This window comes from Heptranchias perlo, chromosome 8, assembly GCF_035084215.1.
Source record: "Heptranchias perlo isolate sHepPer1 chromosome 8, sHepPer1.hap1, whole genome shotgun sequence".
Classification (NCBI taxonomy): Eukaryota; Metazoa; Chordata; class Chondrichthyes; order Hexanchiformes; family Hexanchidae; genus Heptranchias; species Heptranchias perlo.
The window spans coordinates 25,720,391-25,742,202 of record NC_090332.1 but is presented as its reverse complement, the minus strand read 5'-3'; the positions used below and the strand labels follow the sequence as shown (position 1 = coordinate 25,742,202).

General features: G+C 43.6%; 1 protein-coding gene across 11 annotated transcripts in view; it reads left to right on the top strand.

Annotated features, from left to right (window-relative positions):
- The window catches only part of LOC137324491 (echinoderm microtubule-associated protein-like 4), a 350,494-nt gene that overhangs the window by 271,251 nt on the left and 57,431 nt on the right, over positions 1–21,812 (top strand). For all 11 annotated transcript variants that reach the window (XM_067988817.1, XM_067988815.1, XM_067988814.1 and 8 more), the window contains 5 exons: positions 4,820–4,889; positions 10,605–10,715; positions 12,070–12,165; positions 13,297–13,431; positions 19,437–19,572. In XM_067988817.1, the coding sequence (XP_067844918.1) occupies positions 4,820–4,889; positions 10,605–10,715; positions 12,070–12,165; positions 13,297–13,431; positions 19,437–19,572 (548 nt within the window). The remainder of the gene's footprint in view (positions 1–4,819; positions 4,890–10,604; positions 10,716–12,069; positions 12,166–13,296; positions 13,432–19,436; positions 19,573–21,812) is intronic.

Here is a 21,812-nt window from a genome sequence, read left to right as displayed (position 1 = left end):
GAGGAAAGTTTTTTTTAAAAAAATTTAAAGCTTACCTCTTTCGGCCTCTTCTGGCCTGGAGCCGCATCACCGCTTGGTTGCACTGCCAGGAAATTCACTGCAGCTTCCCACTCAGGCCGCCGAGTTAAAATTGCAGTCGGGTCCCGATGACATCATTGGGACCTGACATACATATGCTGGCTTTGGGCAGGTGTCCTTACCTGAGCAGGTTAAGATTCCAACTGGTCAGCTCCCAGTGGCTCCAATGCGGATAAGTAATCTGGATCTGGACGATTTTAACTGCCCACCCGCCCAGTTTCTGCCAGGAAGGTAGGGTTAAAATCACCTCCACAGTGTCTTTCCTCATTTATTTTGTCTTTTCAAATAAAAACAAATAAGAGATCTATGTATATAACAATCAACATTCTTCCTATGCATTGTTTCTCTGCTTGTGCATATGTGTATGTGTGTGAGTTAGAGAAAATGCCCTACACAGGTTGACACAAGTTCATGTGATGGATAATATATATGCAAATCTAAAATAATGGCGATGTTCTTTTAGATTTTCTCTGATAAACAAATTGAAGCATGATTCCAGCAATAAGTTAGCTACTTAGGTTCCATAAGGCAGCAAGAAATTTAATTTTGATTCAATCCGTCATGAGTGCTTATAAAAATGAGTTTCTGTTAAAAGCTTTGACCTTTTTTTGGCCATTTTAGTAAAGTGCTAATTTAACATCACTGTTAATAGCATGTATTTGCACAGTGCATCGTACTAGTTTTTCTTGTAGCAACTACAAACAAATTAAGTTTTTAGCTGGTCTATGGAACTGTGATTTTGAAGTGGTGGTCTGCATCAGCAGTCTAAGAGGAGAAGGCAATTATGGGGAGAGAGTGTACTTTCAGTTCAATGAAAAGAAATCTCAATCTTGTAGGTGATGTGTTCATCTTAATACAGTTTTCACACTTCAGGGAGACTAGACATTTCAGGCGTGTAGACTCACCAGGAAGCTGCTCAGCTGGCAGTGAGAGGATCCATGTGGTTTCCAGCCCTGGATCTCAAACAAATTGTGGGGGGTTGGGGGGGAGGTTTAGATTTTAACCACCCAGGATGGGCGGAGGCCAGTTAAAAGTTCAAAAATGTGAAACCCAACTCCAACGTGCCCGTTTTAGTGTAGGTGGGTTGGGGGTGGGGCCACTAACCTGCTGCCCAGAGGCGGGTCCCTAATTTAAATATTTTAATGAGATTGCGTGTCTCAAATTTTGCCTGTGTTTTAAATTTAACGGCTGCGGGCCGGGTTTCCCAGGGCTCAGGAAACCTGACAGCTGAAGGGATCCAACAAGTAAATGCCACCCCTCCAGTGTCCTCCACCCCACTTCCGCTCCTCTCCCAATGTCTCCCGCACCTCCCCCCCCCCCCCCCCCCACAATCTATTCGCTCCCTCCTTCCTCTCCTCTCCGCTCCCCAGCTGCGGCCTGGTGCCATCGGTCTTCCCGCCAGACAGGGCAGCAGGTTAGCCGCCCCACCCCCAACCTCTCAATTTGGCTGGCTGCGGCTGGGAAACAGTGTCCAAACATTTAAATCAAGCCCTAACATTAAATTTGGCAGGACTTCCGGGTTTCCCAGCTGTTCCACCTCCCTCCCCATCTCCCCATAAATATTGGGGCCGAGGTGTGTGAAAGTGTTACGTCAACACTAACATTTTCAAGCATAGACTCCTTCCGATCTGGTCCAGTAGAGAAGAGGATTTTCCTCAGTGTAATGTTCTGTGAAGCATTCTCAGTAACTGGATATATAGCAGATGTGAATCTGGAAAACTTGAGTGGTCAGAATCCTGGGAGGGGAGAATTATATCATCCGTCTCGCTATCATATAATAGCGGGGTGGGCACCTTGTCACAAATTTGCATTTTGTTTTGCTATTTGCGACAGGAAAAGCAATTTGCCTTTGATCAGCAAGTTTGTTTTTTTTAAAAACTATAAATCAGCTAAACATGAGTTACCTTACAGGGAGCAGCACTGTCTTAATCCTTTCCAATTTGTGCTGGTTGTGACAGTCAGGGAAACTCTAAAAATAAAAACACAAGCTGTTTGAGACTCAAATTTTCTGCCTGAAATCACTTTGGAAAAATAGTCACAAAATATGATTTCATTGAAGAAGATAACTTTCATTGGAGAAGGTCAATAGAGGAGCTAAACAAATATTGAAATAGTAACATCTGAGTTTTTATGGAATTCTGTGCAATATGTTCTGTACATTGCAGCCCCTACTTTAACTCGGGGGTGGCGGGGTGGGTGGGGGGGAGGAGCGGATGGATTGCAGGGTGGGCAGGAAACCCCCGGAAAGAGATCAGTGTGAAGCCCAAGCTATTTTAACTCCTAGGCCACATTTGAATAGTTTTAATCTATTTCCCGCCCAAAATAAGGGGTGGGAGTGGGATTGTTTTGGGAGCCAAATGCCACGGGGGACCCAAAGGGACAGTCCCTGGCATAAGTTAGTGCTGGGAGGAGGGGTCTCCAAGGAGTTGCCGGCGCTGGGAGGGAGTGGCAAGACTGGGGCTGAGGAAGCCCAAGAACTGCTTGCGGGAGCCAGGATTTCACTCCTGCTCCTCCTCGCCCTCAAGGATTCCTAATAAAAAATTTGAAAAGAAACTTGCCTTGGCCCTCCTGCGGAATCCCGCCCGGTTTCACTAAGGGTGTTCGGCGCCGTGCAGGCCTCACAATCCCGGAGTTCAAATTGTGTCGCGACGTTGGTAACATCATCGGGGCTACGACTTCTGCACTTTAATTATACCTCATAGTCACACTGTGAAGATTGAATACAAGCAGGTGCAAAGCTGCAGTTTAGTGGACTGGACTTATTTTGTATGTAACTGGGAGAGAGTCTTGATTGATTGATTTCCACTGAGCAGAAATAAAACTGACTCGGTTAAAATATCATGTGCTACAAAAACAAACACAGTTGAATTTTATTGCCATTCAACCCACAATATATATGTGAAGACAGTTTGATTGTAACAAAGAGAATTTTATGGAATATTTTTGCAATCATAAGAAGGCCCATAACTTTGAACGATGGTTGTTACATCTCCTGGGTTCCATAAAATTCTGTAAATTAAATAAGATTCCATTTGATATTTTTGAACAGCCATTAAGTTTTGCCTGTGCTAGGGAGGAATAGTACAGATTAGAGCTGCCCGACGGATGTCATTGGCAAGGCTGGCATTTATTGTCCATACATAGTTGCCCTGAGGTGGTGGGCCCTCTTCTTGAACTGCTACAGACCATGTGACGAAGGTGCTCCCACAATGTTTTTTGGTAGGGAGATCCAGGATTTTGACCGAGTGACGATGAAGGAATGACGATATATGTCCAAGCCAGGAAGACGTGTGATTTGGAGAGAAACTTGGTGTTCCCAAGCACCTGCTGCCTTTGTACTTCTAGGGAGTGGAGGTAGCGGGTTTAGGAGATGTTGCAGAAGATGCTTTGGCAAGCTGCTGCAGTGCATCCGTTAGATAGGACACACTGCAGCCACGGTTGCCTGTGGTGGAGGGAGTGGATGTTTAGGCCATTATCTCAATGCTACATTCATATAGTACTGATACAGTGTTCATATAGTACTGATACAACAGCCTGATCTGACTGGAATCAGCTGATCTTTTCTAATCTTAAATGAACATGTCTCTGAAACCATGAGGAATTTTATTTTTCACATATTGCAAAGCTTTTTGTGGGTGCTTTGCAAAGACCATTAGAATGCCCATGTGCACTGTGTTTGTAGCTGCAATTGGCAACTGGTGGCAGCAAGAATGCTGTTGCTGGAAATGTGCAGCAAAGGAATGTGAAATTGTAGAAAAACAGCTGCAAATAGCAGAAAATTACGGCTGTAATGCAGTAGGTTTGGTGCCAAACAGCGCTGTTTAAAGCTGGGTTGTTTGATTTGTGAAAGTTGGATTCTTCACTTTAAGTAGCACTGTTCTGCAGCGAACCGCATAGAGGCCTTCCAGAACCTGTTTTATACAGGCTCTTGGCAAATGAAGAACTTCACTGCAGAAGACCATGGGGAATTTGTCATGGGACCAGTTACCATCATTTTAAGGGGTCTGCCCTTTTAGGTGGATATGAAAGATCCCATGGCACTGTTTGTCCCTCAACCAACATCGCTAAAAAAGATTATCTGGTCACTTATCTCATTGCTGTTTGTAGGATCTTGCTGTGCACAAATTGACAGCTGTGTTTACAACTGTGAATACATTTCAAAAGTATTTAATTGGCTGTGAAGCGCTTTGGCACATTGTTAGGTCGTGAAAAGCGCTATCTAAATACAAGTTTGTTCATTTATGAACATTCCTGATAGCATACCATTGTGAGATCAAATTGCTTCAACCACGACTGTAAAAGGGTTGCATTCACATTTGTTGTTTGACTCCCAGCTATTTTCCTGTCTGCCATTTGAACCATCACAGCAGTGGTTAGAACTTAAAATGTCACTGGTCTGTGGATGTTGCACGCGATTGAACACAGCATCCATCAAAATGATCCTCTCACTGTGCTCAGGGATCAGTACAAATCTGTGGAATAGTTTTGGTTCCAACTTAAGTGGAACTTTTCCGAAGTATATTGTTTTATTGACTTTGATACTTTCAGAAGTGTCAATTTAACTCCTGGAATTCACTTACATTTCAACTGGAGCAAAATTGGAAATTGCATCAACCTCGGAAAGAATAAACCTCAGCATATTATATGGTTATATGTGTTATCTAATTTAAAAGTGTTACAATGTGATATGTATGCAAAATATGTTAAGATATTTATTACTGTTTTGGCCAATTTGTTGCAGCCTTGCAGTTCATCCAGACAAAATCAAGATTGCCACAGGACAGATAGCTGGAGTAGATAAAGATGGAAGAGTAAGTACTGGTATACTTTTTTAAAAAAACATTGTACAGAATGCAGTACAGTCAAACCTCTTAGTACCACCAGGATCTCAATGATGTGCTCGGTGTTAGGGTATAATCTTCATTATCTGCCATAATAGTGGTGATCTTTTGGTGGATAATCGAGTCCTCATGGTTTGGTTTTACATGTATGGTTCAGCCGTACTCTGGGTGCAGGAATGAAGACAAGTACAATACAAAGATCAATTGAATTTAACCTTTCTTTAACTATGGTTTTCTTGCACTGAGATTCATTTATGTCAGAAGGGAGGAGGTTGGTGGAGCTGTACAATGATGCAGTGTCATTCACAAGGCTTTGCGTCATGAATCATTGGTTATGATTTTCCAAAATTCCCTAGATTCTAGAATGGTCACAGCGGATTGGAAAGTAGCAAATGTAACCCCGCTATTCAAGAAAGGAGGGAGAGAGAAAACAGGGAACTACAGACCAGTTAGCCTGACATCAGTCAGGAAAATGCTGGAATCCATTATTAAGGAAATGGTAACAGGGTATTTAGAACTTCATAATACAAATAGGCAGAGTCAACAACAGAGTGGCTTGCTAGGCCATTTCAGAGGGCAGTTAAGAATGAACCACATTGCTGTTGGTCTGGAATCACATATAGGCGAGACTGGGTAAGGACGGCAGGTTTCCTTTTTATGAAAGGAAAGTCATGTTTGACAAATTTATTAGAGTTTTTTGAGGATGTAACTAGCAGGGTAAATAAAGGGGAACCAGTGGATTTTCAAAAGGCATTCGATAAGGTGCCACATAAAAGGTTGTTACACAAGATAAGGGCTCATGGGGTTGAGGGGTAACATAATAGTATGGATAGAGGATTGGTTAAAGGACAGAAAACAGAGAGTAGGGATAAATGGGTCATTTTCAGGTTGGCAGGCTGTAACTAGTGGGGTACCACAAGGATCTGTGCTTGGGCCTCAGCTATTTACAATCTGTATTAATGACTTGGATGAAAGGACTGAGTGTAATATATTCAAGGACACTGACGATACAAAGCTAGGTGGGAAAGTAAGTTGTGAGGAGGACAAAAAGAGTCTGCAAAGGGATATAGACAGGTTAAGTGAGTGGGCAAGAAGGTGGCAGATGGAGTTTTTTTAAAATTCATTCATGGGATGTGGGCATTGATGGCAAGGCCAGCATTTATTGCCCATCCCTAATTGCCCTTAAGAAGTTTGTGGTGCGCCGCCGCCTTGAACAACAGAGTGGCTTGCTAGGCCATTTCAGAGGGCAGTTAAGAATCAACCACATTGCTGTGGGTCTGGAATCACATATAGGCAGACCGGTTAAAGACGGCAGGTTTCCTTCCCTGAGCGGCATCAGTGAACCAGATGGGTTTTTACGACAATCCGGTAGTTTCATGGTCACCGTTATTGATACTAGCTTTTTATTCCAGATTTTATTTAATTAACTGAATTTAAATTCCCCAGCTGCCATGGCAGGATTTGAACTCATCTCTCCAGATTATTAGTCCAAGCCTCTGGATTGCTAGTCCAGCAACATAACCACCATGTTACCATACCCTTAATGTGTGGAAATATGAAGTTATTCACTTTGGTAGGAAGAATAGAAAAACAGAATATTTTTAAAATTGTGGGAAATTATTAAATGTTAGTGTCCTGGTACAAGAAACACAAAAAGTTAGCATGCAGGTACAGCAGGCAATTAGGAAAGCAAATGGCATGTTGGCCTTTATTGCAAGGGGGTTGGAGTACAAGAATAAGGAAGTCTTACTACAATTGTATAGATGTAAGATGTCGGACAACACCAGGTTATAGTCCAACAGCTTTATTTGAAATCACAAGCTTTCGGAGCTTTGCTCTTTCGTCAGGTGAAGTGAAGAGATGCATATAGGCACAGCATATATAGTCAGAGAACAATGCCTGGTGATTACAGATAATCTTTCTAACTGCCCTTTATCACACCTCGGCAGAGAGATAATCATAGCAATCAAAGGAGTGAATGGTGTTCAAACAGGTTAGTCAGGGAAACATTACATCCAAGAATACTGAGGTGGGGTCACAAGGAGTCAAATGTAGCAGATGCTGGGGTTTGTATTGAAAACAGATAGCTTTCTTTTGCTGGAAATCGCAGCAGGTCCGGCCGCATCTGTGTATGGAGAACAAGCCAACTACGACTTGAGTCTGGATGACTCTACGTCAGGTGGGGTTAGGTGACCTCATTGAAACATTTAAGATTCTGAGGGGTTGTTTCCCCTGGCTGGAGAGTCAAGAACGAGAGGGCATAGTTGCAGGATAAGACTGAGATGAGGAGGAATTTCTTCACGGAGAGGGTTGTGAATCTTTGGAATTCTCTACCCCAGAGGGCTGTGGATGCTGAGTTGTTGAGAATATTCAAGGTTGAGATGGATAGATTTTTGGACTCTAGGGGAATCAAGGGATATGGGGATCAGGCAGGAAAGTGGAGTTGAGGTTGAAGATCAGCCATGATCTGATCGAATGGCGGAGCAGGCTCAAGGGGCCATATGGCCTACTCCTGCTCCTATTTCTTATGTTCTTATGAATATTCTGAACAGTTGTGAAAGGGGATAATTGCAGTGCAAATAATGCAGGTTCCTTTGTATAGTGAAGACATTTCTGAAGAACTTGCTGCTGGAGAAAACTATTTTCTTTCCTAATTGTTCAGTTTCTGCATACAAATAGGAATTGCCATTTTCCTGTGGGGAGGGGGCAGGTAGGATTGGAATAATTCAGCTGGAGGACCTACTTTTAATTATACTTCCCCTCTTTACTTTCTCATAACCAGGAGCAGTTTTGATGTTTTCTGTACCCATTGTTCATTGTGATCACACCACCCCCCCCCCTTCACTTCTGTTGTAAATATTCTAGGAATTAAATATTTCTACCTGCTCAACATTGCCTGCCTCTACCTTACCAGAGCCCCTCCACCACTGAAACCCTTATCCATACTTTTATCATCTTTAAAGTCAATTGTTTTGATTTCCTCCTTTCTGACCTCACATCATTCATTCACTACAAACTCCAACTTGTGCAAAATGCTCATATTGCCCATATGCTGTCTGACTCTCCTATTACCCCTGTCCTCACTAACCTATACTGCCTCCCTGTCCCCCATCATTTTAAATTTAAACTCCTTATTCTTACTTTCAAGTCCTTCCATGGCCTTGCCCAACTCTAACTATACAACCTCCTCCAGCCTCATATTCTCAGTGTTTAATTTTTTTTTTATTCGTTCATGGGATGTGGGCCTCGCTGGCAAGGCCAGCATTTATTGCCCATCTCTAATTGCCCTTGAGAAGGTGGTGGTGAGCCGCCTTCTTGAACCGCTACAGTCCGTATGGTGAAGGTTCTCCCACCGTGCTGTTAGGTAGGGAGTTCCAGGATTTTGACCCAGCGACGATGAAGGAACAGCAATATATTTCCAAGTCGGGATGGTGTGTGACTTGGAGAGGAATGTGAAGGTGGTGTTGTTCCCATGTGCCTGCTGCCCTTGTCCTTCTAGGTGGTAGAGGTCGTGGGTTTGGGAGGTGCTGTTGAAGAAGCCTTGGCGAGTTGTTGCAGTGCATTCTGTGAATGGTACACACTGCAACCATGGTGCACTGATGGTGGAGGGAGTGAATGTTTAGGGTGGTGGATGGGATGCCAATCAAGCAGGCTGCTTTGTCCTGGATGGTGTCGAGCTTCTTGAGTGTTGTTGGAGCTGCACTCATCCAGGCAAGTGGAGAGTATTCCATCACACTCCTGACTTGTGCCTTGTAGATGGTGGAAAGGCTTTGGGGCGTCAGGAGGTGAGTCGTTCGCTGCAGAATACCCAGCCTCCGACCTGCTCTTGTAGCCATAGTATTTATGTGGCTGGTCCAGTTAAGTTTCTGGTCAGTGGTGACCCCCAGGATGTTGATGGTGGGGGATTCGGCGATGATAATTCCGTTGAATGTCAAGGGGAGGTGTTTAGACTCTCTCTTGTTGGAGATGGTCATTACCTGGCACTTGTCTGGCGCGAATGTTACTTGCCACCTATCAGCCCAAACCTGGATGTTGTCCAGGTCTTGCTGCATGCGGGCACGGACTGCTTCGTTACCTGTGGGGTTGCAAATGGAACTGAACACTGTGCAATCATCAGCAAACATTCCCACTTCTGACCTTATGATGGAGGGAAGGTCATTGATGAAGCAGCTGAAGATGGTTGGGCCTAGGACACTGCCCTGAGGAACTCCTGCAGCAATGTCCTGGGGCTGAGATGATTGGCCTCCATCAACCACTACCATCTTCCTTTGTGCTAAGTATGACTCCAGCCACTGGAGAGTTTTCCCCCCTGATTCCCATTGACTTCAATTTTACTAGGGCTCCTTGGTGCCACACCCGGTCAAATACTGCCTTGATGTCAAGGGCAGTCACTCTCACCTCACCTCTGGCATTCAGCTCTTTTGTCCATGTTTGGACCAAGGCTGTAATGAGGTCTGGAGCCGAGTGGTCCTGGTGGAACCCAAACTGAGCATCGGTGAGCAGGTTATTGCTGAGTAAGTGCCTCTTGATAGCACTGTCGATGACACCTTCCCTCAATCATCAGCAAAGTGATTCTAGACTGATGGGGCAGTAATTGGCCGGATTGGATTTGTCCTGCTTTTTGTGCACAGGACATACCTGGGCAATTTTCCACATTGTCGGGTAGATTCCATTGTTGTGGCTGTACTGGAACAGTTTGGCTAGAGGCGCGGCTAGTTCTGGAGCACAAGTCTTCAGCACTACAGCCGGGATGTTGTCGGGGCCCATAACCTTTGCTGTATCCAAAGCACTCAGCCGTTTCTTGATATCACGTGGAGTGAATCAAATTGGCTGAAGACTGGCTTCTGTGATGGTGAAGATATCGGGAGGAGGCCGAGATGGATCATCCACTCGGCACTTTTGGCTGAAGATGGTTGCAAATGCTTCAGCCTTGTCTTTTGCACTCATGTGCTGGACTCCGCCATCATTGAGGATGGGGATATTTACAGAGCCGCCTCCTCCCATTAGTTGATTAATTGTCCACCACCATTCACGACTGGATGTGGCAGGACTGTTTGAAATTATTTCTGCCTGGGCTGAAATACTAACCTGTCAAGCCTTTTGCATTTGGCTTTCAAATATAATCTTATTGCACGCCACTCAGAAAAATAACTTGCAGCTCTCTATATTTAAAAGTGTGTGTGTGTGTGTGTGTGTTTGTGTGTGTGTGCGTGCTCTTCAATTGCAGTGGGCATTACAGCCAAGCTTAATCATGTTCTTGCCTTGTATGCATTTCCAGCACGGTTGCTGCATAGCAGTCAGGACCAGAAGTCCTCACAAATTCAAAGATTTTGAAATTAATTGTAGTGTCCCTACAGCTGTCATGCCCAAGATCAACTAACTCAGCAGAGACAGGGGATCAAGCTGGGATCATCTTAGTCTATGATTCAGCTACTCATTGGGTAAACTTGCTGAGCTATTAGGGATGTGATGTAATATTTTAAAATGTACTTTTAAAAAAAATTATCTACATTTTCAAGAGATCATGAGTTCAGGGTATATTTCATGAAGCCATTATATATTTTGATTACACAGCTTTGTAGTAAGGTGTCCTTTAACTGTGAAAATGTATTTGTATTAAATAAGCAATGTTTCATATAATGCTTTTCAGGTCAAAACATAAGCCTTGTAATTATTTCAATTCAGCCCCTACAGCCTCATGTGCGTGTGTGGGATTCGGTTAGCCTAGCGACACTACAGATAATTGGTCTTGGAACTTTTGAACGAGGAGTTGGTTCTTTGGCTTTCTCAAAAGCTGTAAGTACAAAAACAATATTGCACTTTTAATAATTTATTGCAGTATATTTTACATTTGTATTACCAGTGCCAATTGCTTCTGGGGTTGAACTGCTTTTGCTTTGAATATTTGCTGATTGGAAAATATACCTTGATAGTGCTCTCAAATTTTCTCCCATTTACCTCAGCTCAAACGTCTAAAGCCTGGGCTAGCTAATTTATCATTACAGAAACTGTCGCTTGAGAAAATATAATAATGATTTATTTCCTTTGCCTGTGTTTTAAGGTATTGGTTACTTTGATTCTGAAATTATGTAAGACAGAAAATTTTAAACAATTCATTTTGCCAGTGATTCATTCATTACAATTTCTGTTCTGTGTACTTGATGTACAGTAAAAGTTGCTGTAAGTTGAAAACTGATCCAATTTTTTTAGCTCACCCAGACTGTTGTTACCTTGTTTATGCTGTAGAGCCAGATTGGAAAATGCCTCAATACATTCATAGACAGAAATTCCTGTTGGTGTAATGCCTTGCTTTACCTGAATCGCTTTTATGTAGTCAAAAGAGAGAGTGCCAAAAAAAGCCCCATAATGATGCAGTGGGCACTGAGCCATACAGAGCAGAAAGATCCAGGCTTTCGATCCTGGCTCTGTGCTGCAATAGTTGATCTCGACCTTGGGAATGGAGGTACCAAAATTGACTCCTGGGCTAGTAAAGGGAAAAATCAGCCACGGTTCTTCTTCCTGATCGTGATGCAATGATCCCTGCTGAATATTCACACAATTGTGATGTCAAGCATCCTGACAGCAAATTTAAATTAAATAACACTGGGTAAGCTAAATCTGAAAGTTTTGAAATATGCAGTAAGAAATACAGCAGTGTAATTTACATGCATGGATACTGGTTAATTAAATTTCATAGCTGATTTCATGTATTTTGCAAATGATCCAAAAACTATCATCATGTAGAAACATTCTACAAACCATGCATTATAATTGGAAAATTATAGGAAAAACTGGTCTCCAAACGGCACCATCTAAATGGTCCCAGCGAGAATTGGTTGGCAGTAACATCACAGAAGTCGTTTGGCACTAAGAAGGAAAAAACTATTGTGATTTGACTTTCCACACAGCATTTCCTCACAGAAGGCTGGTTGTGTCTATGTAAACAATGGAAAATGACTTAAAGGTGAAATACAACACAATGTAGCACTAATTTCATATTTGAATAAGCTGGATGTTAAGATCAGTAATATCAAACCTTTCATTCTGTACTGAATATATCTGTATATATAATTTGTCTAAATGCCTTTTAATGTTACAAGTTTTTGTACAGGTGATGTTACATGTGTTTGTGTTTTGTTAAACACCTTAGGATTCAGGTACTCATTTGTGTGTAGTGGATGACTCTAATGAGCACATGCTAACTGTATGGGAGTGGCAGAAAAAATCCAAAATTGCTGAAATAAAGGTATGTGTGTTAGCTGCATAGAAATAAACATACTTTACCTTCCTTGTTTTAGAGTGCAAATCTCTAAGTTGCTGGGAAATGTAATTTAAGTAAATTAAATCTTCACATAGTTGGAGTTGAAGTTCAGGAAACTAGTGCTGGAATATTGCATAATACAAAGAAGCATTAAAAGTGGAAGTACCTTCAAGATCAAAAAGTTGCTAAATTTGTACTCCATCCTAGTTCACAGGACGTGCTAATCAGTAGCTGGCTGTTGGACAAGTAAACCACTACAATAGTAAAGTTTTGAAAACTGTGCTCATGCTATCCTATCTCCAATTTAAGAAACAGAAGAATCCTGCAACTAGTAACTGAACTGCGTAAATCTCCAACAGGGTCCACAGGGCGTAACTCTTCACGAACTGACATAAAATTCAGAGTCTCAGTGAGGATGGGAAATGAAAAAATTCACATTGATACAATAAGGCAGGCTCTTCTGAGGTGGGGCAAGGTAGCGGGAGCCTCTCTGTAGCTGGGAGTCGTTGATGCTCACAGTGCGTGGAAAAAGCTGTTCCATTTCCTAGAACTTGACATCCTTCAGTTTCAATTTAAAAAAAATCTAAATAAATTGCTGTAAATAATGCTTATTATTTCTTCTGCTGTACAATATGTTGTTAAGAGTTAAAACTTGAAGTAATAGAATACCTGCTGTGGAGAAGTATTTTCAAACTAATGGTCCCCGTTATGTAATCAGTGAGGAAAAATTGGAATTTTGGAAGTGATATACTTAGATAATATGTGCAGCAAGTTCAACTGTAGATGTCTATGTTGAATAGCAACTGACATCCAGAATCAAGAAAGATGTTGATCTGCAATCAACACTGGGACTCACCAAAAATGGACATCCAGCATATGTCACCTGAGTGGGTCCTTTCTAACTGGGAGCCATCAGGCTGATTTTACCCTAAGAAAGATAGAATATTTGTCAAAATTATTTTGATAATTAGAACTTATGAGGGAGCACTAGATTTAAAATTCTTTCCCACACAGGATAATCGTTCTGTTTATGTGACTAAGAAGAAAAAGTACATTTTATTTTTATTTGCCAATCCATGCGGTTAATGCAGTGCTTTCGTGTTTTTTTTTGGACAGAGTACCAATGAGTCAGTGCTTGCTGCTGATTTTCATCCTACAGACCCCAACACAATAGTCACTTGTGGCAAATCACATGTCTTTTTCTGGACATGGAATGGAAACTCACTTGCTAGAAAACAGGGAATTTTTGGGGTAAGTTCTGACATGTCCCAACTAAGCAATAAGAGAATACTGTGTTCCATGCTACCTTATTTCCAAGTTTAGAAACAAAAGAATGCTGCAAGTCAAAACTAAATTGTGTAAATCCCCAACAGGGGCCACAAGACATAACTGTTCACAAATTGACACAAAATGCAGAGTATTAGTGAGGATGGGAATTGGAAAAGTTCACATTGATACAATCAGGCATGCTCTTCTGAGGTGGGGCAAATTAGAGAAGGACCCTCTGTGTAGCTGGGAGTCGTTGATGCTCACAGTACATGGACAAAATTCTTCCATTTCCAAGAACTTGACATCCTTCACCTTCAATTTAAAAAAAACCTAAATAAACTGCTGTAAATAATGCTTATTATTCCTTCAGCTATACAATAAGTTATTAAGAAGAGTTAAAACTTGAAGCAACAACCCTTCCAAGTATGGTTGTAATTTTCCCATCACAGTTTGACTGGATACATCTATACCACACCCACGTCAATCTTCAGAAACTGGGCTTTTGATTGGCTGAAAAACTTAACTTTGCAACTGACTTTTAGGCACTGAAAACCCTTTGGTGTGGGAGGGCGGGAGGAAACTTGCTTTAACCTCCAAAGTGACAGTTGGAGCAAAAAAAGTAGAATATGAGATAAGTTAAAGCTTTTAATACAAAAATAGGACTGAGAATAATGAAAGCAGCATAGGAGGAAAAAAGGGACAATAGGCAAGAACAGGTAAAGTGATAACCTCTTTTGTTTTAGTGCACGCAGAATTATATTTTAGATGTTTAGTGGTGCAGTACTGTAATAAACCTATTCCTGGTGTTTAAATAGCTTTATTACTGTAAGAATCATCAGGCCAGAAGAAAAAAATTTCCCTGTTTAGTCAATCTCTAGCACTGAATATTATAAAGCAAAATTAGAAAAATGTACAAAATGCCGATAGTTCTTTATTACACTTTAAGAAGAATTATTTTTCACACACTCAAAATGCTACAATAATCTTGAACATATTCAACTCTAGTTTAACCACTTTCCCATCAGGCAGACAAACACATTCTTATGGGTTGCCAAAATATTTAAAGCCAGTCTTGTGAGTTTCAAAGTAAAATCCTGGAAACACCCATTCCAGGCACCAAAGTCTCATGCAATGTTGTTATTAAAAGCTGTATGTCCTTGCACTCATCAAGGCAATACTGGCAGAAATGCAGTTCAAGAGAAAATGAATACAACAAAGGTTTAAGCTACTGAGTCCTTTCAAAAGATGCCCTGATTCCTGGCCAGCCTTTGGCCCTTCATTCGTAATGATACTTCTGCAGCTGTCAATCTGGTCAAACATTCCCTTGCCTCCACTTTTGATGCCCTTGTCCCCAGCAAAACTCTTACTTTCTCTCACCCTGGCTGTTCCCTATGGTACAGCAACCATCTAGTCCAAAGGGTGCAGACTTCAGCTTATCTGGTTGGACAACGTCAAGTACAATTGAACCTTGCTATCCTCTGCCAAAACTACTCAATACTCCAGGATCATCATGGAGAGCAAAGGAAGCCCCTGGCTTCTTTTCTCCAGTACCAACCATGTCCTTAAACCCCTCCACCCTCAGGCTCAATAACAAGTGTAAGGAGCTCATGGACTTCTTTGTTGCTAAGATCAAGATCATCTGTTCAGCTGCCTCTGCCGCATCCTCCCTTCCCCTTACTCACCAAGCCAACCCTTCTGCAAGGCTCCCCCTGCCTTAGCCCTGAACACCCATTTTTGTGTAGCTTTTCTCTTATCTCCCCTCATGCCCTCTCTGAGCTCATCTTGTCCATGAGACCCACATCCTGTTCCCTTGACTCCATTCCTGCTAAACTGCTGACCGCCCAACTTCCCTTCCTGCTAGCTGATATTGTAAATGTTTTCCTCAACTCGGGTATAGCCCCCCTGCCTTTTAAAACCACCATCATCTTCTTCCTCAAAAAAAAACACCCTCGAACCCTGTGTCCTTCCAAACTACTGCCCCATCTCTGACTTCCTTTCCCCTTCAAAGTTCTTGAATGTGTTTTGTCTCCTAAGTCCGTACCCATCTTTCCCGCAATTCTGTGTTTGAATAGCTTCAATCAGGTATCCATCCCTCCCACACCATTGAAACAGCCCTGACCAAAGTCACAAATGACTTTTTCTGTGACTGTGACCATGGTGTGCTCGCCCTCCTCGTTCTTCTCGAGAAAAACTCGAGCCTTAGGGACGGTCAACCACACCTTCCTCCTCCAATGGTTTTCCTTCATTGTCCAGCTCAGTGGAACTGCCCTCACTTGGTTTCACTCTTACCTAGCTAATCACAGCTAGAGCATCTCCAGAAATGACTTTTCTTCCTGCCCCTGCACCATTACCTCTGTAGTCCCCTTAGCTCTCCTCCTCTTCCTCATTTACATGCTGCCCCCTTGGCGACATCATCTGAAGACATGGGGCCCGATATTACCTTCGCGGCGGGGGGGGCGATTAGGCGCATGGGTAACGCGCCCGGTGAAATCAGTCTGCCCCGAATGCAATCGCAGGCTGATTGGATCCACTTACCTCTTGTTCCGGGTTCCCTGCTGCTGAGCTGCGCGGCGGGCGGACTGCGCATGCACAGTAAGGTCTGTCAGCTGGAGGAGCTCTATTTAAAGGGGCAGTCCTCCACTGACTGATGCTGCAAGAAATAGGAAAAATTACAGCATGGAGCAGCCCAGTGGGAAGGCTGCTCCCAGGACAGAGATCTTCCCCTCGGCGGGCGGGAGGAAGCGGCCTGCCTCTGCCACCAAGAAGGCCTGGCTCGAGGTGGCAGAGGAGGCCACCTGCACCACCAACATATGCATACAGTGCAGGAGGCGCTGCAATGACCTAAGTAGGTCAGCCAAAGCGAGTACGCTTACTCATTCCCCTACAACTCCGTCTCCCACATCACCGCCCCCACCCCACATCTCCTTCTGCACTGCCAACACTACTCTGTAACATCACCCCTCACACCCACTCAAACCTCATCCTCATCTTACCTGCACTTACTCACCTCGCCAGTACTCATCCCGCCACTACCACTCAACCCAATCTTCATACAATCTCATGGCTCTATCTCACACTCACCCTCTCATGCCTCTCTTTCACAGTCAGCCTCACTCATCCTGCCACTACCTGTGCTGCAGCCACAGGGCATGCATCACATATGTGCAGTAGGCAGCGTAAGGCAAACGTGTTATGAGCATGAAGGGGATGCACAAGGGTGTTTGAGGGTTTGTCATGGTTTTTACTTATATTTAATTTCTGACCAACTCACATTACATATATTGGCACCACTACTGCCACGTCTTTGCGAATCTTGTCTGGTTTGTGCAATAATGCCCTTTCCTGAGGATCACAATGAAGACCCACACCTGATGCCACCCATTGTGTCACTGCAGAGTGGGTGTAGGTGTATTTGCAAGGCTCTTTTGTGCAGACGACTGAGAGACGTCGGCGATGTCCCCGGTGGCACCCTGGTAGGATGTGGAGGAGAAGTTGTTGAGGGCAGTGGTGACTTTGACAGCAACAGGTAAGAAGATGGTGCTTGGGCCAGCCGGGAGCAACTCGGCATGAAGGAGGCTGCAGATATCCACAACTACATGTCTAGTGACTCTGAGCCTCCGTGTACATTGCTGCTCAGAGAGGCCCAGGAAGCTGAGCCTCTGTCTGTGGACCCTGTGGCGAGGGTAGTGCCCTCTGCAACGCATCTCTCTCTGCGGTTGCCCTCCCTCCTGCTGTACAGGTGGATGTGTCACAGCACTGTGTTGTGGAGCTCCACGTGTCAGAGGTGGACGGCGTGGCCAGCGAGGCTGGTGATGCTGTTCGCCCTCCGAGGAGGTCATGACTGCAGCTACGGCGGCCCCCATCCGGAAGATGTACATCTGAGGGGGTCCACAAGGTCGGTACATGTATCTGGTCACCGGGGTAAGTGTGCAAGTTGGTGAGTTTTATTGTCAGGAGGAGGGTGGTGGAGGCCAAACTTTGTCCGAAGTGACAGAGTGGCCTCCTGCAATGAGTGAGGGTCTCCCCCCACCACCTGTCAAATGGACCTTTGCAGCTGCCACAGGCTGATGGCTGCAACACGTCCATTTGAACTGGGAGTGTTTTCCCCCCAGTACGGGAAACAGTCCCAGTTGTTTGTAAAATCCCAACCCTCCTAAAATATCTCGTTAATCAGGTCTGTAAATGATCTGAACTACCAAAATAAATACCTTAAGTGGCACCCCGCCAGCTTTAATTGCCTGCGGGAGTCCCACATGCGGGGGCAGCGCGCGCATGTCAGCACGTCTGTTGGAAACCCGGAAGTGGGCAGGTTGGAGCCGGGCTCCCGACCCGCACCGGGAATCCCCGATTTTCGTGGCCCCCCCTGCCAGGAACGCACCCGATCACAGGTGCTAAAATCGATCCCAATGGGGCCAGGTTCCACTTACACTTTGACGACACTCAGCTCTACCTCTCCACCACCTGACTTCACCCCTCCACTACCTCTATGTTGTCAGACTTCTTGTCTGACATGCAGTCCTGGATAAGCCACAATTTCCTCCAGTTAAACACTGGGAAAACCAAAGCCACTGTCTTCAGCTCATACCACAAATTTCATACCCTCGCCACTCTATCCCCAACCCTGATCAATGTCTCAGATTGAACTTGAACCAGATCCAAATCCCACTCACCCATCATTCCTGTCCTCGCTAATCTACATTGGCTCTTGGTCCCCCAGTGTCTCAAATTTTAAATTCTCATCCTTGTGTTTAAATCCCTTCATAGCCTTGCCTCTCCCTGTCTCTGAAACCTTCACCAGCTCTACAACCCTCCAAGAACTCTGTGTTCCTCTAATTCTGGCCTCTTGTGTATCCACAACTCCCTTCGCCCCACCATTGGCAGCCATCTAGGCCCTAAATTCTGGAGTTCCTTGCCTAAAGCAGTTTACAGTTACCCCATTACAGCATTCAACAACCACTTGAATGATTCGAGTTTTTGCCTCAGGCAGCACTTCTTTGCCCAAACAATGAATAATAATAATAATCCTATCTTCCAAATAGGATAATAGAGGCAAAGACTCTGGAATCATTTAAGAGACAATTCAGTGCTGTGATTTGGTCACCATAGGTCTAGGAAAGATGAGCTAAAGGGGTGAATGGCATCACTCACCTTTGTGAACTGCAAATAAATCTGATTCCGTGTGTTTTGAAATTATTTCACTCCGCCATCAATGCTGTCTTGTGGTCAGCAAATCTGGAGGTATGCACCCGTCAGTCTTCAATTTTCACCTGTGCACACTCTCGAGTGTCTTGACTAAGAACTTTAATTCTTGGCTCATGAAAGCAGACAAGTTTTGAAGTCAGTCCAGTTTGGAATTTACTATTTAATTTTTTTAAATGTTACATTATTTTCCAGGTTATATCATTCAGTTTTTTTACTCATGGTTATTGGTTTAGGAGTCCAGTATTGCTAATACTTTCTAGTTTGTATATTTTTAAGTTTCCTGTTCTAAAGACATTGTTGATATTTCCTCCCATATTAAAGAGCCTCAAGTAATGTTTTTACAGAAATGTTATTTTTTTTAGAAGAATAACTGATAAACATATTTTAAATTAGTTTGTAGAAAATTCATATATTTTCTTAAATACTACCAGGAATAAAGTGGAATTGTCAAACAATCTTAAAAGGGTGGCTCACCAACATGATGTACTAGCAGAGTATTGTGCAGGTTCATCTGCCTAACTTTCTGGTCTCTGCTAGGCTATTTGGGAGAGACAGTGAGCAGATGTTGAGATGCTACCACAGGATGAGGGAACACTGTGTGGTATGAGTCAACTAGTTATGTTCTTGGACACCTACTAACTTTTTCAAGAGGAGCTGTAGAACAAAATGTGGCATTAGACAATATACCAAATCACAACTAGAATGAAAATAATTTACACCGATTAACAAAGAAAGTTATGTTCAAAAATCATTATTCTAAAATCTTTAATGCTTTTACCTTTCAGAAATATGAAAAACCAAAATTTGTACAATGTTTAGCATTTCTGGAGAATGGTGATGTGCTGACTGGAGATTCTGGAGGGATTATGCTAATTTGGAGTAGAACTACTGTGGAATTGGCACAGGGGAAAGGACCCAAAGGTAAATGCTTTTTTATTTATCCAACCCGGCCAATTACCGCCCTATCAGTCTACTCTCAATCATCAGCAAAGTGGTGGAAGGTGTCGTCGACAGTGCTATCAAGCGGCACTTACTCACCAATAACCTGTTCACCAATGTTCAGTTTGGGTTCCGCCAGGACCACTCGGCTCAAGACCTCATTACAGCCTTGGTCCCAACATGGACAAAAGAGCTGAATTCCAGAGGTGAGGTGAGAGTGACTGCCCTTGACATCAAGGCAGTATTTGACCGAGTGTGGCACCAAGGAGCCCTAGTAAAATTGAAGTCAATGGGAATCAGGGGGAAAACTCTCCAGTGGCTGGAGTCATACTTAGCACAAAGGAAGATGGTAGTGATTGTTGGAGGCCAATCATCTCAGCCCCAGGACATTGCTGCAGGAGTTCCTCAGGGCAGTGTCCTAGGCCCAACCATCTTCAGCTGCTTCATCAATGACCTTCCCTCCATCATAAGGTCAGAAATGGGGATGTTCGCTGATGATTGCACAGTGTTCAGTTCCATTCGCAACCCCTCAAATAATGAAGCAGTCCGAGCCCGCTTGCAGCAAGACCTGGACAACATCCAGGCTTGGGCTAGTAAGTGGCAGGTAACATTCGCTCCAGATAAGTGCCAGGCAATGACCATCTCCAACATGAGAGTGTCTAACCACCTCCCCTTGACATTCAATGGCATTACCATCTCCGAATCCCCCACCATCAACATCCTGGGGGTCACCATTGAACAGAAACTTAACTGGACCAGCCATATAAATACTGTGACTACGAGAGCAGGTCAAAGGCTGGGTATTCTCTGGCGAGTGACTCACCTCCTGACTCCCCAAAGCCTTTCCACCATCTACAAGGCACAAGTCAGGAGTGTAATGGAATACTCTCCACTTGCTCAGATGAGTGCAGCTCCAACAACATTCAAGAAGCTCGACACCATCCAAGATAAAGCAGCCCGCTTGATTGACACCCCATCCACCACCCTAAACATTCACTCCCTTCACCACCGGCGCACAGTGGCTGCAGTGTGTACCATCCACAGGATGCACTGCAGCAACTCGCCAAGGCTTCTCCAGCACCTCCCAAACCCGCAACCTCTACCACCTAGAAGGACAAGAGCAGCAGGCACATGGGAACAACACCACCTGCACGTTCCCTTCCAAGACACACACCATCCCGACTTGGAAATATATCGCCGTTTCTTCATTGTCGCTGGGTCAAAATCCTGGAGCTCCCTTCCTAACAGCACTGTGGGAGAACCGTCACCACACGGACTGCAGCAGTTCAAGAAGGCGGCTCACCGCCACCTTCTCAAGGGCAATTAAGGATGGGCAATAAATGCCGGCCTCGCCAGCGCCAGCGACACCCACATCCCATGAACGAATTTTTAAAAAGTATCTGTAATGGAATAAATATTGTCTTTGGTTATATTTACCTTTTAGGCTAGGCATGTCTAATGGTTAAAACAAAATTCTTTCAAAGGAAGACTTACAATAAACTATAGCTTGTTTAGTGAACAGTTTGGTTTGTACAGATCTTGATCAGTTAAAATGAGGTTCGTTGAATGTTTTTTGAACCTACATTTTAATGACCAATTACATGCAGAGTCATTACATTCAAGGTGGGCTTCATCACCAAAGATTTTATTCTTGTACAGTTTGACAATGCATACACAGCATTACTTGTATTACACATACTTTCTATAAGAAAGTTTACAGTTCTTGAACTCCACTATTCTGTTTCTTGACAGTTTCATAAACCTAACAAATGCAAGGAAGTTATGTGAAACCTTTATAAAACACTGGGTCGGCCACAACTAGAGTATTGTGTCCAATTCAGGCACCGCACTTGAAGAAGGATGTGAAGGCCTTAGAGAGGGTGCAGAAAAGATTTACTAGAATGGTTTCAGGGATGAGGGATTTCAGCTAGGTGGACAGGCTGGAGAAGCTGGGGTGGTTCTCCTTAGAGCAGAGAAGGTTGAGAGGAGATTTGATAGAAGTGTTCAAAATCATGAAGGGTTTAGATAAAGTAAATAAAGAGAAATTGTTCCCGTTGGCAGAAGGGTCGAGAACCAGAAGACACAGATGTAAGGTGATTGGCAAAAGAACCAAAGGCAACATGAGGAAAAACTTTTTTATGCAGCGAGTAGTTATAATCTGAAATGCACTGCCTGAAAGGGTGGTGGAAGCAGATTCAATCGTGGCTTTCAAAAAGGAATTG